At 37.2% G+C, this 17,699-nt stretch overlaps 1 protein-coding gene across 3 annotated transcripts in view; it reads right to left on the bottom strand.

Moving 5' to 3' along the window:
* LOC145674611 (BTB/POZ domain-containing protein 6-B-like) overlaps positions 1-17,699 on the bottom strand; it is a 125,310-nt gene that overhangs the window by 14,857 nt on the left and 92,754 nt on the right. For all 3 annotated transcript variants that reach the window (XM_081744837.1, XM_081744833.1, XM_081744830.1), the window contains exon 3: positions 11,260-11,393. In XM_081744837.1, coding sequence (XP_081600963.1) covers positions 11,260-11,393 — 134 coding nt within the window. The remainder of the gene's footprint in view (positions 1-11,259; positions 11,394-17,699) is intronic.

Raw genomic sequence — 17,699 nt, 5'->3', positions numbered from 1 at the left:
TTATGCTGGAAGGGGTCACATAAGCTTAAAGCGGAATAAAAACCGCTTCTCGAGTTACATCCGAAAGAAATTGTCCTCCATTTGAACTCGGAACCAGGACTAATTGGCCACAAATGCGATACGTCTGCCGACTCACTCACGAAGGAATCCTGATAAAAAAAACGTTGTACTGATCTTTACATGCTTCTTAATATAACTGTCAAGAGTCATTTCAGAAGGACAAAAAGATAAACAGTTGCACAAGTGAAACCATTACACAGAATTACATATGAACAATTTCAAAGTAGTACGGAGTACAGAAGAACTAATTTAGTTCAAGTTAGTTAATAACGACTTTTATTGGTCCAAATTAAAGAAATACACCGACTTAATCTGCATATCAATAAGAAAAGTTGATAAAGATACGAATTATTTGAGTCCACTTTGGCTCAGACTCATTTATACATAAATAGATACCAAAGATACTTATTTCACTAAAGGCCTCTCGTGAGGTCTGTATGACCCCCCCCCCCCTCCACACACACACAAAAAGTACGGCATTTTCGATGTATTTTATCAATAGTAAACATTGAAACGAAACAATATTTAGAATTTTTCTTCGATTGCAATTACATAACAATAATAACTACAAAAAATCACAAAATAAACATTTATAAACTTATAAAAAAAAAAGTTGCTTTTGTAGTATAATCTTTTTGAGTAATGAATGGGGAATTTAGGTCTGGATATAATACGAATAATATACGGGAGTGAAACGTGATAACCCACAAATGTGTGTTCATCAATATTTTACAAACACTTACACTTTTACGAACATTTTTTGTTTTTTGGTTTAAACCAGTTGGTTTTTTTGAAAAAACCAGCTGGTTTAAACCTAGGTTTAAACCATGGTTTAAACCACCTTGGTTTAAACCAGCCAACCCTGATACCATTTGAACATGATCTTTATATCATTTTACTCTGAAGCACCCAAATTCTTCAGCCAAAAGAAATCCAAACACTGACCAGTTCCAGAATACTGACTCATAATTGTTTCAGAAAACTCTCTGCACTGCCTCACAACTCCATCTGTCCTATTGCCATCTAATCAATTGAAGACTACAGTAACTATTGTTTTTGGCATTTACATTGTTTTCTACAGCGAGTCTTCAATTATTTTCAACTGCAGTTCAACTAATTCAGCTAAAAGAGGCTTCAAGCGATTCATTCCATCAGACCCTGCAGAAACATTAAGACCCAAATACGAAAAAGTTTTAGTCAATTTAAAATTTAAAAGTGATTTCTCCGGAAGTTTAAGAACAAGTTTCTATAGACACTTTCTGTAATTTTGACGAAAATCCAAAATGTCTAAACCCGTTATTGGTTGACCTTTCTTAAAGGCTGTATGTGTAGCAAAACTAATGTCCATGTTTTTCACAGGAAGACGGTTTTCTTCATTTTTCATATCAATTCACATTCACGAACTCGAAGAACTAAAAACTGGTTTTACAAAATTATTTTGAATAACATTTTTATCACGTCCGATAAAAGAAAAGGACTGAGAGAAGAGTTAGTCTGAAATTCAGTACGGAAAGGTTCTCCTTCTGAAACAAGTGCTTTGAAAACTGTCAGTTTAGGAATAAGTATTTTGTCTTCTTTCAACATATCTGATACGATCTGAAAGCTCAAAGAGTTCGAAACTTTCTTATCCTTCCAGACACGTTAAATATACAATAGAATATACGGATAGATGTCAATGGCTCGTTGGACAACACTACTATTTTCAAACCAATACGCAACAAAACTTTGCTGGAAAATTTTCTGAGCCTCTATAGGAGTTTGCTTGGCATGGTGTGTTGTAAGATCCTTAAATAAGATATGCAGAGCTCTTAGAAATTAAACGATTCTCCAATTCCTTACCTCGATTGCAGGCTTAAATGCTCCACACAAAGTAAGTAGCTCACAGCTTTCTATATCAAATATTACAGGATTTTTTATATCTGACTTGAAGATATGCAGGAATGTAAAGTTTACATGAGGACCATCCACTGGAATATGAATCATCCTTTTACGTTCGAGAGTGAAATCTCTTTGAAAGCGATTAAAAGGTGAAGCTGTAGAATTCTCTAAAACCGTCCATGTCAAATATCCGTGCACAATTGCATTCTTACGGTACTCTACAGTCGTACATTTATGTCTCCAACAATTGAATTAGATCACTTCTAAAGTATGGTGATAACCCATAAACTAAAGTGTCACGTTGAAGCTGCATTTTCCCGGCAATCTCACTGTCTGACATAAGTGATATTTCACATCTTTATAAGCAGTGTGTACTGATATGTCATTACACTTTGAACACATCATAATAATTCTGCTTTTATAATACAATCTTTTACTACGAATTCCTCTAAACCATTTTAATTTGCTCCCTAAATTCGTACTTAGCTGCATCGTAAAACGACATTTGAGCACGTAACATCATCAGAATCATCCTTTATAAGTTCTATACAAATGAGGTACAAGTAGGATGACACTTCAAATTAGAAAATACTAGCTTATTTTCTTGATTCACAAAGTAATAATTGTTCCTAATATTGAAATGGACGTGACCATTTGCATATGCTTCTCACCCTTCATGTGACTTGCACACGAACACTAGATGCAACAAACACCGAATATCACATTTACAACACCTCTTCACTTCCGATCTTGCCTCTGCAACTTGCACAACTACGCTAGAACAGCAGAAAGCGGTTACTAAGCACTCCATCCTTCCGCATCTCGAATGCATTTCTATACAACAATATGCTGTTGTAAATAAAAGCATGTTGTTGACGACTGAATTAAATATTTTTCTTCTGCCACGTACCCCGCCTCGATCCACTACATAAATCAACTTGCATTTGCTACTTTTTCTTTTTGAGCACAGCTACTTTTTGTGTTAAGTCTAGGCGTGTAAGCATTGTTAAGTTTCTAAGATAAATGAACGTTGAATACGTAGACAATAAAATACGATCGTATGCTTAATACACGATAATAAAGCACATACACTCATTCTCAGGTTGCTATTTATTCATTTAGAATTTCTTGTAATAATATCTATTATTTTTCCATTAACTATTGGGTTCGTACATTTGAGTATTCACAAAATTCTATTTTCCGAGCGAACACTATCGCGAAAGTAAACTTAATTTCCATAGCAGTAACCGAATAGAGAACAGCTTATTCCCGAGAAAAATGAAATCGTGTTCGTAAGATTATTTGCACAGGTGAAAGAAGTCAGTCATTGCAAATTCGTAGTTTTACAATTCCCGAAGGAGCCTTCGGTTATTGACAAATAAAAATTAATGTCTTTCACATTAAAGCATTAGTTTAATGTCTCACAAACTAGATAATACTTACTAAGCTAATGATGTAAGAACGAAAGGAATGTGAAAAGGGGGAGAAACGGAAGAACCCCGAGAAAATCTGCCCACTTGTTACTACAAAACCCATATGCACCCGATACAGGAACTTTGACGCCAGAAGTGAACTCTCTACTGACTACGCCACCGAATTTGTGCTTAAGTTAGTATCAACATGCACAATATTTCAAACTCGCAATCTGAAATATGATCAATAGCCTAGATCAGTTCCTTCATTCAATGTACACGCGATATTGCACTATTAGCAAGATGGAACCTGTTTGCTTCCCTAGTTCCAAATTCTAAAGATACTGGCGAAAAACAAGATATAGAACTGCAATATATGAACATAATGAAGATTCGCTTCACGACTTTTTTTCCTATTGTGAAGGTATAAAGATGTCAACATTAAAACAGAAACCGCACATCATGAAACCTTGTTGCTTCTACAGTGTACTGGAAGCAAATGAAATTATTTTACGAAAATTTGAATCATTAATTCTAACCGTCCCTTTTCTATTCTTTCATTTCACTGCGAATTGCTAAATGAAGAACTCCAGTCTTCGTTACGTACTTTTGGAGAGATATTCTGGGACACACCCTCCAACCCCACAACAATTTTTGTGCCCCTCTCTGAAAAGTTGCAATCCAATTATAAAATATTTTTCACACATCTTGTCTTGGATAAGGATAAGGAGTCAGCTTCTACCAGGTGCCAACGGCCTTCTAGGAGGGCGGATGAGCGGATGGAGGTCAGGGCACCTTTTGGTCCTTAGGAGGGGAAACTGCCCTAAAAGGCGGATGAACCACTAGGTGGTCAACGGCATGGAGATGTGGAAAGGAAATGGGAATACTACCACATTATCTTTTTCCCAGGATGGATGGACAAAGGAAGAGAATAAATAATAATGGTTCTTCCTGAGGTAAAACATTCCGGAGGTAAAATAGTCCCTCGTTCGGATCTCCGAGTGGGGACTACTCCAGGAAGAATCATCAGAGGAGAAAATAATAACTTTCATTTCAGCATGAGAACCTGGAATGTACGAACTCTACGACGTGAGGGAAAACTTCGAAAATTTAAAAGTGGAAATGGACAAATGTAAAGTGGACATAGTGGACTTAAGTGAAGTGAGATGGCCACGAAAAGATGAGATAGTATCGGGAAATTACACAATATACTATTCGGGTGGCGATAAGGCCGAGAATGATGTCGCGATAGCAATGAAAAACGAAGTAGCAAGAAGTGTAACCAAAGTGGAATGTTGCAGTGACCGCTTGATGTTTGTAAAACTACGTGCAAAACCAGTGGATATTGTGATAATACAAGTGTTTATGCCAACAACCGACCATGATGACAATAAGGTAGAAGTAATGTATGATGAGATTAGTGGCATATTTTATCAGGAAGGAAGAGGTAAGGTCAACGTCATAGTAATGGGAGACTTCAACAGCGTAGTAGGAGAAGGAGCCGCGAATAAGGTAGTGGAACCATTCGAACTAGGTAGAAGAAATGAACGAGGTCAAATGCTTATCGATTTCTGTAGGCAACATGATCTGGTGGTGATAAACATGTGGTTTAAGAAAAGAAAAACCAAGCTGTACACGTGGAAAAGTCCAGGGGATAAGAAACGCTACCTAATCGATTACATTCTTGAGAAGCAACGTTTCAAGAATAGTGTACGAGACGTGAAGAGACTGCCAGGAGCGGACATTGATTCGGATCACAATCTCCTGGTGGCGGAAGTGCAAACCTGGTTAAAGTCGATCAAGAAAAATGGGAGGAGAAATCGGAAATGGAACTTAGAGCGACTAAAAAATATCGACGATGATGTGGAAAAAAGCAATTGAAGAAAAATTCTGTGCAATAGACGATATGGTCGACAATATAGAAAATAGTTGGGGAAAAGTATACGGACATTTAGGAATGCAGAAGGCTGAATAATGAATTGAGAAGAGAGACGGACAAAGCCAAAGAAAAGTACATGGAACAGATATGTGAAGAAATAATGGAACTTCGACGGCGCGGCAGATATGATCTGATGTACAAGAAAGCACAAGAATTAGGAGGGAAAGCTAACAAAGGTATATGAACGTTTGGCATCGAAGATCAACAAGGTAATGTAATCACTGACCATCTCAGAATCCTTAGAATTTGGGAGGAATACATAAAAGATCTGTATTATCAGAACAACCGACCCACAGATATTGCGATCGAAGCAGAGGAAGAGGTGGATGATGATGAAAAAGAACGGACTATATTGAAAAGTGAAGTAGTACAAGCAATCAAAGACATGCGAAGGAGAAAGGCAACTGGAGACGACGACATACCAGTAGATTTGCTCAACGGATGAGGAGACAATGCAATGAAAGTGCTGACTTTAGTTATTAATAAGATCTACTTGAGTGGAAAATGGCCAAAGGATTTTCTTGATGTTACAATGATTGCATTGCCCAAGAAAAAAAAAAAAAATAGCAAAGTGCAGCGGTCACAGAACCATTAGCCTGATTTCCCACACTGGAAAGATTGTTGAACACATACTGAACAGGCGGCTGGAAAGTAAGATAGATGAGAGGTTAGAAGAAGATCAATTTGGATTCCGGAAGGAAAAGGCACCAGAGATGCTATTGGATTGATGAGAATTATATCAGAAAAATTTCTCCAAAGCATAACCTAAGAAGTTCGAAACTGAAATGTCCCAGGTTTATGACACATGAAATAAAACCTTTAATAAGTATTGAAATAGGGAGAGGCAAAACTTAAATTCTCTCCACGGAATAACCCATATATGTGGTTGATTTGATTTGACTGTCAGTTTAGCGTCCCTTTCAGCAGCGAGGCTATATGAGACGTTGACCTACAGCTTAACGTGGAATCCGAACCATATGAGCTCCCGCCAGGAATCGAACCCGGGTTTCCTACGTTAAAGGCGCATACGCTAACTGCTTAGCCACATAGGAGTTCCCATATATGTGAATGCACGTAAGAAACATTGAGTATCAATATCCATATAAAAGAAACCGTAACACTACCTTTATAGTCATATTTATTGGTTATTTTCCATTACGAAAATGAATAGACAAACACAAATAATTTCATAGTATGTATGCGATATATGGACTGATTAATAAAACACAATTATTAATGCTCTTTTGACATTCAACTATTTCACACTTCGCACTTCATGAAACCACAACAATATAAATACTTGAGGGAAGGTGCAGAGTGATATCTTCTTGTAGAAATAGCTCCAAAGTGGATGATAACTAAATAGTGAAAATAAAGGAAGCAATTCCTGCTATTGATGTTAGTTGCGTGATGCAACGATAGATAAAGTATAAACGTAATACTTCATACGTGACATTACCCTACGTCGCACTAAGTAAATGTCTGTTGAAACTAATATTGAAACTCTTTAATCCACTCTAGTAGCGCTTCTCATAATATAAAATGAATATCTGATTACTATTCCTCTGCTATGCGCTATTATCTACGACTTTGCATATAGGAGCGCGAGGGACGGTAAGTTATTTTCGAGTACAAATCAGCACTGAAGAAAAATTGAAAAATGTTCTCAGCATTGTTTGTGTTTGGCTGGTGAAAAAGGAAATATCCCGGATTGTTCTAAGAATTGCTATAAGATTCATGAAACATCACTAAAAACAGACAAGCATTTCTTGCTCTAATTTAAATTACTTAGTTTTGGGAACATCATATTTTAGTCCTTTCCCGAGATACTTGGAAACAACGTATTCTTATGATTTGAAAAATAATATTTTAAAATTGAATAAAATAATTATAGTCCTTTATGTTTATATACGGAAGAAAACAATCTACAAAGATGATGTATTTGGCAAGCTTGAACTGGTTGGATATCTATCGCTTCTCATGTGCACTTCGCAATATGAAAACGTTATTTCTTATCATTGGCGTCTCTCTATCTGGCAAACACCTGCAATGATTGTAAAGAAAAGATCGTGCAGTTTATAAAAACGGAAACTCATTCTTTTTGATTTCTTGAGTTTCAGTCTGTATACAACGAAGAAAAAATATAATGGAAAATAAGTGTTAACTATAGTGTCTTGTACACTTACAGAAAAACGTATTTGAGAGCCAAAGTTTGGTTATACGCTCAACCACATCTGAAATCGTCTTAAAATTTTCACTTCAAGTGTTTTTAAGATCTCATTCTTAGCAAATCGAAATTCACTGACTCTTAATACAACTTCATAACTATTTCCGGTCTTTTCAAATTCCCTGACTTCTTCCGGTGTTCTAGGTTTGTCACCACCCTGGTGTGATAAACTTTTTCTGCATTTTTTTTATGCATATTAAATTTTTAAGAAACTTAATTATTATTTAAAAGGTTGCTATTTTTTTTAATGAAGATTGCAAACTTTCATTTCAATATCTTCTATCGTTGCTTGCTATTCCCGCTGTATACGATAACTCTTCTGCATAGCCACTCGTTGCCTAGCAACCAAGGTCATCATCGTAGCAACCAATAGCCAATAAGCTCCCGCCTATATTTGGTCTAGGAATTAATTCGTGCGGTTGGTACGCACACATTGAAGCTGTAGTACAAACACAAAATACATAAATACCTTAAGAAAAATATTGTCCATCGCTAGCCACCACTTTCGCCCATCTGTCAGGCAATGTACGGATTCCGTGGCGAAAGAAGTCCTCATCCTTGGAAGCGATCCAGTCAGAGACCCATGTTTCGATATCTTCTGAAGAAGTAAACCGCTGTCCAATCAAATCGTTGTTCATGCAATCGAACAAGTAGTAGTCCGAAGGAGCAACGTCTGGTGAATACGGCGGGTGGGGTAGAACTGCCCATCCGACATTTTCTAAATAGGTTTTGACCGGTTTTGCGACATGTGGGCGAGCGTTATCATGTTGAACAATAAGTTTATCATGTCTGTTCTCCCATTCTGGTCGTGTTCTGGCCAGAGCTTGCTTCAAACGCATTAATTGTCGTCGATAACGTTCTCCATTCATAGTTTCACCCGGTTGCAGCAGCTCATAGTACACCACACCTTTCATATCCCACCATATGCACAGCATAACCTTTGCACAGTGAATATCTCGTTTTGGTTGTGATGGACCTGGTTCACCTGGTTTCACCCAGGCCTTTTTTCGTTTAGGGTTCTCGTAATGGATCCACTTCTCATCACCCGTAATAATTCGATGCAGAAACCCCTTTCTGCTCTGTCGTTGAAGCAGCAATTCGCAAATGGTTTTTCGTCTTTCAACGTCTCTGTCTTTCAATTCATGTGGAACCCAATGTGACATCTTTTGAATCATTCCCATGGCTTTCAAGCGTTTGGAGACTGTTGTTTGATCAACGCCTAATGCTGCTGCAAGTTGTTCCTGCGTTTGACACGAATCCTGCTCGAGCAATGCTGTCAATTCTTCGTCTTGAAATTTTTTTGGCTGTCCAGCTCGCTCTTGGCTGTCCAGCTCGCTCCAGCCGAAATCACCACTTCTAAACCGTGCAAACCACTTCTGACACGTTCGCTCAGCTAGAGCATGGTCACCATACACTTCCAACAAAAAACGATGACTTTCAGTCGCACTTTTCTGCATGTTAAAGTAATACAGCAGGACACCCCGCAAAAACACTTTATCAGGCACAAATTGCGCCATGTTCACTTAACTACAAACTGGTGTTGTTGACGCTTTAATCCACTGCCCTATACTACGAACGATACGCGATGACAGGGGTTTGCAACACATGTGTGGATACACGGAACTGTGGGACGCTCCGTTCGTTGCGCCATCTCTTGTCCACCCGCACGAATTAATTCCTAGACCAAATAGTTACATCATATTGGGGAGATAATCGCAACTAAGGCGTCAACGCGAGAAGTGACGCTTATGCAATTCTTTCACTCGCGTCGGGACTGAACAAGCATCAAGATCTAGAAAGAACTTGTTGTGCTAAGTGTGATTAAAACATTTCTAGGTTATATTTTGTAGATTGTCATGTTAACTCTAATATTGTTTAATTCCATAATTTTGACCATCTAAATTGTATAAAATAAATGTAAGTATCTAACGCACGATAATATAAAATTCTTCATAATATTTCGGTTGTGGAATTGTGATTTCTAGGATATTACCTTGACGTCTTCTTTGTGTCGAGCAAATGGTTAATGTCATTTTCACCTGCATAGCTTTATTTTGTATTTATATACTTCAGTCTTATTTGTGGTGCTGAAATTATTCCTAGTTATTTTGCATAAAGTTGCTACAGTAAAACCTGTCAACTTGGCCACCTCTCTAAGTTGACCACCTGCTCATCTTGGCCTGGTTCGTCATGAACCTGCATTTTCCTACAAGAGATTCGTTACTTATTACTCTGTAAGTTGGCCACCTGTCTATCTTGGAAATTTGCCACATTGAAGCAATGTTTACCCTTTGATGATAATGATAAATTTACTTGCGTATCTTGGCCATCCAAAATACCGTTTTGTTATTTTCTTAACTGTTTAGTATTCCCATACGTGAGGCAGATATTCTGTATTTCTAACTGAAGACAAAGAAGCATTGATTCCCATTTTTTGTCCTTGGAGTTTAATGGCCAGAACACTATCTTGATAAAGGGGTGGTGAAGGAAGATGTAAACAAGTAAAAGCACGTACAGGAATTCAGGAAATGGTTGTACGTACAGTATTTGTTTAACCTGTCTGTTTTGATAAAACCATTAGCTATATCGGCTCCCTTCATCAGTGGAGAGCTTTTGTAATTCTGGGAAATTCTGAAGGTTAAAGCTAACCATCTCAATTGTCAACTGTTGGCACCTGACAGCTTGTTGAAAGATAGTGGAGGTTTTGAGATATGAATTCCCTTAAGAATTTCTCAAAACATCTTTTACTCCGAGGGTGACACTTGTAGATCATTTCAATGAACTGCGTACAAACTATTATTTTTTTTCTAGTACTGTATATTGTTATGATTACTCTATATACATTATCTAAATGTGCTTTTGCTTATTAAAATTTTACAATCAAGTAATACTAGAAATTCTATTCTAAAAATACACTTATTTTCTATAAGTGGGCCACCTGTCTAAGTTGGGCACTTTTGAATGGAACCGATGGTGGTCAACATAGACAGGTTTCACTGTATTTGAATATCACCTATGTCTAGTTGCTAGTGGAAGGAGCTAGTGCGAAAGTAATAACTTGTTCTATCGTGAACGCTCGGGCGAACATACAAGCAACGGCTACTAAATTATAGTGTTTGCTCTATTCAGGACTTGCCGGCCTAATGGAGTAACCAATCATACTGGTATCTCATAAAAAATGTACTAGAAAGCTTTTAGTCAAACGAAGTACTGGAAAATGGCAGCTTGTTAATTGGAATTACTAGTCCTATCCTTCTTTCCCTAGTCAGTCTAAGTGGCTAAAGGATGATATCTTGAATAAGTGAAAGATTAATATTGATTCGCTGTCTCAACTTTCAAACAATGCCGATTTCAGGCAAAGTAATGAATTTGGCACGAGATTGGATTAACTTTTCAGAAAATAGATAAAACTTTAAGTCACTAGCATATTTTCTACATATAAGACTTAATTTATTATTTACTTATGTCTATTTTTTCTCTTTTACAGGTTAAAAAGTTTGTTATCACACAACACAAAGGAAGTAATGCAACTTAGCGCAATGAACATTTTAAGATTCATTCTCGTTACTCATCTCACCCCACATGCTGAATGTACTGTAGAGAACTAGGTAAACAGAATGAATTTACAAAATGTACTGTTTATAAGCTGGAACTACATTAAGAAGAAATAAGTTGCTGACGGCATCTCTCATTCTTGATATTGTCTTATATATTTCGTTTTTAGGCTGTTATGCAATACTTACCCTAGAATCACTGAAAAGGCATCTGGTTTGATATCAGGCAATGACACACAATCCTTCTCCGCAAGAGGACCGTAAAACATGGCTTCGAACACTGGACTTGCTGCAGCAAGGATAAGTTTATGAGCTGAGAATTCCTAAAAATAAATTAATTCGAATATTTCCTTTACATATGAACGGCAAAGTGGAGTTTTCTTTCCTTTATTGAGAGAAAAAATAATAAAAGATAACTCAAAGACTGCAATTTCAACTCTAACAATATATATAATCAATATATGAAGTTCGATCTTTTTATTTTATATTTATACACAAATTATTTACTAAAAATAGTTAAAATACGTACTGTCACACAACACTAAAATAAAAAGGGCATACATTATAAGCGCTTTCGCTAACGCTTCATAGTTAGGGAAGGAAGAAGAAAAATTATACAACAAGCAATCGACAGAGAGCAGTTGAAACTCCTGAAATTACAAGGTAACCAAAAAAGTTCTTGCCGTTTATGACGTCCCATTAATCATGAGCTCACAGAGAGGAAATGAAATGAAGCACATGCCTGCCAAGGGATTGCAAGTTAGTCTGACTATCGACTATCAGCAATACAGGAATGTTGTGCACACACAGCAGTCATAGCTCGTCCAGCGTCGAAGAGAAATGGAGGTATCGAAGCAGCGTGTTCGGTTTGTTTGTTGTATGACTTTAAAGTGGGCCTGTCAGCTCGTGCATCAAGTCGCCGCATATGCCAGGCATTTGCGGAGAATGCCGTGAACGAACCACGGTTTGAACAAATCCGGTTTTTTCTGCATAAGCCCAACCCACCTGGGCCCATATGGGTTTTTTTCGGGTTTAACTGGTTTTTTTCGAAATATTTCAATGTCTTTGGGGTAAAGTGTTAAAATGTGATTTATATTTCAAGATTATCATCGTCACAACTTGCAATAATTTTGTATTCTCTGCTATTTTTTAAATGGCCGCCATTTTGAAATTTTACGTTGGATCGCCGCCAAAATGTATACAGCTAATTTAGTGTTTCGTGCTCGTACTCTGAAAATGTCAACCTAAAAAAACAAAATTGCGCTTTGTAACATGGATACCTGCTATTTTGAAAGAAATGGCAGCCGTTTTGAAATTTTACGTTGGTATGCCGCCAAAATCTATACAAGAAATGTAGTGTCTCATGCTTGTACCCTGAAAATTTAAACTTACAAGACCGAAAGTGATACCCTGTAGTATGTATGATACAGGCAGACTAACGAACAAATGTATATTGAATCATCCCAGCAGCCTCAGTGCAGGGTCGTAAGGGCAACTGCCCCCAAGGAAGTTCCCCGCTGTTCGAGAGGGGGCCTACTTCAAGACAAAATTTGTTACTCCATATACGATACGATCATGAATTTATAAATGAAGTATCAAACAGGTTCACTACATTACATAAAATAGCACACAAAAGGTAAATAAAACAAAAATTAGTCATGAGCCCATTTCAGTAAAAAAAAAAAAAAAAGCACTATAAAGAGCCCTAGAAATAATATTTATTCGTATGGCTTTGAAATTTGTCAATATTGTCCCCTTAATTGATTTGTCATGTATGGAACGGGCCCAAGGGCGTAACTAGCGGCCCCGCAGACCTTGCCATGCGGGAGGGCCCACAGGCTCCGGGAGACCTATAAAGAGTAAAGGAAAGATGGAAAGAGGGGGCCCAAGAATTAGTAAAACAACTTTTTTCTACGGGGCCACAATGCTTGACCCCCAGAAAAAATCGAAGCTACGGCATTGCCTCAGTGACGTTCGCCAAATATATTAATTTAAAACAAAAATATAATTCATATTTATAAAATAAATGTTTCAAAATGTGTTATACGACATAAATATTTTCCAGTGTAAAATAAATGGTTTTATTGTTGAAGTTCCGTTCCGATACTCTGTGCGTTCAATTACGGGAATTTCCCGAGCACTTGTTGCAAGAGATTCTTTCCAGAAAATTAGTTTAAAACAATTAACGAAGATATAATTCATATTTTATAAAGTAAATGTTTAAAATTAAATATCTTCCAGCGTAAAATAAATAAGTATTCAGTTCCGATGCTTTGTGCGTTCAATTGCTGAAATTTTCCGAGTACTTCTTTTGCGACTTTTTTTTTCTTTCTTTCTTCGAAAATACAGCTTTCTTTACTATACATCGAAATTTCCAGTAGTACGGAAGTTTCAAACTCTGAGCATTAAGCTTCTTAAATTTGACATGAATTTTTAGGTTATTGCTGGTGTTGATTGTACAGAATGCTTATTCGAAGAGTAGCAACAATTAACTGAATTAAACTGTTGTTGTTGGAAAACCAAATTTTACTGAAGAATACTTGTGCTACCAATAAAGGTAATCAAAAATAATATTAATAGTTTTACGAATGCACTACTGGTAGTACCGGCACCTATGGCCTTAAACCCGTCAAACGTATGAGGGATAACGTCCCTCGGCGTCGCCGAGTCGGCGAGCACACTATTCACGGAAAATATTTTCTAAAATATAAAATTGCATATTTTACTTCAAATAGGCTATAAGCATAATCCATACATTAATTTGTTCTATAATTATCTCAGGCTAAGGTAAGGTTATATATATATATATATATATATATATATATATATATATATATGCAGTGCATTCAGAACCTTATAAAGGTCTTATGTCGAATACTGTTGTATACCTTAACATGAAAGCATCTAATTCGCCCAAAGAAAGTATAAAATCTGATAACATTCACTTTCAATGTGATAACCTTAGTTGTACCAATAATATACTAACAAAAAGTTTAAAAACCCAGGTGGGTTTTTTCGGGTTGGTCCCACTTGGGTAAACCCTGGAACGAACGCACCGCCAGACCCTGATTCCAGAAATTCCGTTCGGGAGATGTGAGCCTTTCGGATGAATCTCGGAGTGGACGACCACATGTGTTGGATGACAAGGCCCTGAAAGCAGCCATGGAGGAGGACAATAATCTAACGTATGATGAATCTGCAGAAAGGTTCCATGTTTCCGCTGAACCTGCACGGGATAGTGAAATTATACAAGTTAAACAAGTGGATACCGCACACATTGTCGGCAGCCAACAAGGAACAACGAATGAATCTGTTTGTCCTTGCTCACTCGGCACCTCAACACACTCATCTTAGATCGCTTGCTCACTGGTGACGAAAAGTGAGTCCTCTATAACACTTCAAAGCATACCAGACATTAGATCTAGCCACTTGACCCTACTCCTCACACCTCAAGACCACTTCTGCACCCACTCTCTGTATGGCGGAATTATCGCCAAATGGTGCATTACGAATTCCTTCAACGTGGTCAGACCATTACTACTGACCTCTATTCTCAGCAGTTGCAAAGGGTGCACCATGTATTGCGGCAGAAGGAGCCGGCATTGGTGAATTGCAAGGATGTGCTGTTCCTGCATGACAATGCCAAGTCACATGTGGCAAAGATGATCCGGAAGACCCTACAGTAATTTGGCTGGGACTGGGAGACACTCATGCATCATATTCACCGGACCCTGCGCCAACAGATTATCACCTGTTTCATTCCTTCGACAATCACCTCCGTAGGAAATCCTTCGCAAATGAGGGAGACCCGCGGAACGCACTCACGGATTTCTCTGCATCCACGACCGCCAAGTTTTATCACCAGGGTATTGTGCAGCTGCAGGAACGTTTAGCAAAAAGTGCTGGATGTTGATAGAAATTACCTTCGAAACCTAAAAGTACGTACCATCCTCTGTAATTCTCTTTGTTTACCATTGCTCTATAACGCGAGAAATATTTTTAGTTACCTTGTATATCGCTAGGAGAGAAATTTGCACTGTAAGGTTAGTCATCATATCATGTAGTGAAGACATAATATTGAAAAACGAGAGGTAAATATCAAATATAGTGAAACTTCCATTAATGGACATCTTTCAATAACGAACACCTCTATAATACGGACAGCTTTTTTGTCCCGGCAAAAATATATGTTCCCTACAGAACACGGACACTCTCAGATACGGATGCAGAGTCCTTTTTCTCCCAAACATTTCAATAATCTCTTCATAACGGACAGGAATTATTCTCGGTTTTGCGATATATTCCAGTAGACAGAAAAGTCTTTTCCCCACAAGCGTATCTATTATGAGTCTAGAATAGCTTCAAGCTGAACTTGAAATTCTTCTTTTTTTCTGCCCGCAATAAACTGCTTTCTGGTGGAAATCTTAGAAAACCTTCAATAAGCAATAATACTCATGCAGAATCCAGTCGTATGGCCAAGAATTCTAAGCGAAAAATCTTCCCTTCCCTAACAAATTTAGCCCTTTTTCATCTGGGCCTTACATCTTTCCCGACAATTTCATAGACCACAAAACAAACATTGTTTGTTTTACAATTTTTCCTCTCTTGCTTTTTTGGAAAAGCAACATTTTTCTTTTACTTACGATAGTGGAACTAGTGTGGGTTGGAGTTTTCCCGGCTTCCTTTTTCACTTTCTCTAAGAGGATATTCTTTGTGACTGGGGCTGGGTCAACAAACACATGCACTTCCAATAATTGCCTTTTCATCCATTCCGCCAACGAAGCTACCGCGCCAGTACACAAACACACACACACACTCACATACACATGTTTTTTCCGCAAGTGTACTGAGAGGACACTTATTGAGTTAATGAGTTTTATTACCCTTGTAGAGGAAGATAGAAGAAAATTACCATACACGCATCATCTTTTGCAGTATATGAATATATTAACACGTCCCTCAGCAATAATGTTATTTAACAGAAATTAATTTTTCCTTCATCCCTCTCAGGAATTGAAATATGTACTAAATAGAGTATTTTCATATTACATGTTATGTATTTACGCTCATACATAATGTATTTACTATATATTACTACATACAATTACCGTTGTGAGAAATTAAATTTCTGTAACCTCTCTGTAACGAACACAAATTCATGTTCTATTGATGTCCGTTATTCAGAGGTTTCACTATACATTTTAAAGGTTTATACCTGGAGTGAGTGCAAGTACTTACACCCTGAATATAGATTTCTTGCAGAAGACTGCAGTTCATCAGTTGGTGGAAGAACATTATGAAATGACAATAAGAAATAGCTTGTTTGCCTCTTTGTAGTTTAAGGTTATCATAGCTTTACGCCCCGAGACTGTATACGACGGAATGTACTTTAAAATGTAACCGAATTACTACTTGAATTTATGTCCGAAGTAAGAACCTTTCGCCAGAAATTGAACCTGTCACCATATGCATGGAAAGCACGGTGTTAGCCATTCAGCAGGTATGGGCACATGAAATATAAAATATTTTGTCAAAAGCTAATGTTGTGTCTCTGATATAAGCTCTAAATATATAGTTTAATTTAATTGAAGATTATTAACAATAATTAAGATTTATTGAACAATAGAGAACATAAAATTTTGAAAATTAATTATGCAGGCCCACCAATGCTTTTCATTTAAAATGTCACACTTCGTATTAATTTGCTTAGCTATTGAACGCTGTTGAAGAATTCAGTGCTTTATGTATGTATTACACTGTATAATCATTACGTAATAAATCTAACAAAACAAAATCGATACTTGAATCAAGGAACATATTAGATTCTACGAGTAAAAATCAAAAGCTGGGTTTTAACCCTAGATTCTAAGTGTTCAAACCAGCTGTTTTTTTTTTTTTTTCTTTCTTAAATCAACTGGTTAAAAAAAAAAATTCTTAAAATCGTGTGAACTGTACGGTGACGTTTCCACATATCAAACCATCTGTATTTGTTTTATCTCCTTTTCACCTTTTAATCAAGGCGTCCCATGTTCAATTCTCGGTCGAACCACAACCCGTCTTTCAAGTGTAAACCAAGCAGCGGTTCGGATATCACTTTAAGTGAAAGTCTTCTCCTTAATAACCTCGGTATTATATAAGGATGTTAAGCTTAAACATACGATATGAATCCAAATTGTATATTTCTGCTGGCCTGAATGCCTGTTGAAGAAGCCCGGTTGCTTAAATATATTGATAGAAATTGGCAACATTTATCGACTGCCTACGTAGCTTCCAACATTGGCTTGGATTGGACTTTCAGTTTTAATTTTATTGAATGATATGTACATACTAAATTAGTAATTAAACACTTCAGCTTTAGCGTACTGATTATGGTACGTTGACCGTAAAATTTTACAAGCAAAGCAATAACGCGATTTTCCTGATTTAAGAAATTTACTGACCGGACCACCCAACTTTATAATGAAACGGGACAGTCCTGATTTCCGAATAAGCGAATACAATTACAATTGGTGTTGGAGTGAAGTGGGTGGAACTTCCATTCTGCTGTTCCAAGTCCAAAAGGAAGACAATTTCTCTCGGATGTAAGCCGAGAAGCGGTCTGGATTGCGCTTTAAGTTTATGTGACCCCT

This window comes from Thermobia domestica, chromosome 2 (assembly GCF_964235325.1).
Source record: "Thermobia domestica chromosome 2, izTheDome1.hap1.1, whole genome shotgun sequence".
Taxonomy (NCBI): domain Eukaryota; kingdom Metazoa; phylum Arthropoda; class Insecta; order Zygentoma; family Lepismatidae; genus Thermobia; species Thermobia domestica.
This window is presented reverse-complemented; position numbering and strand designations above follow the sequence as displayed.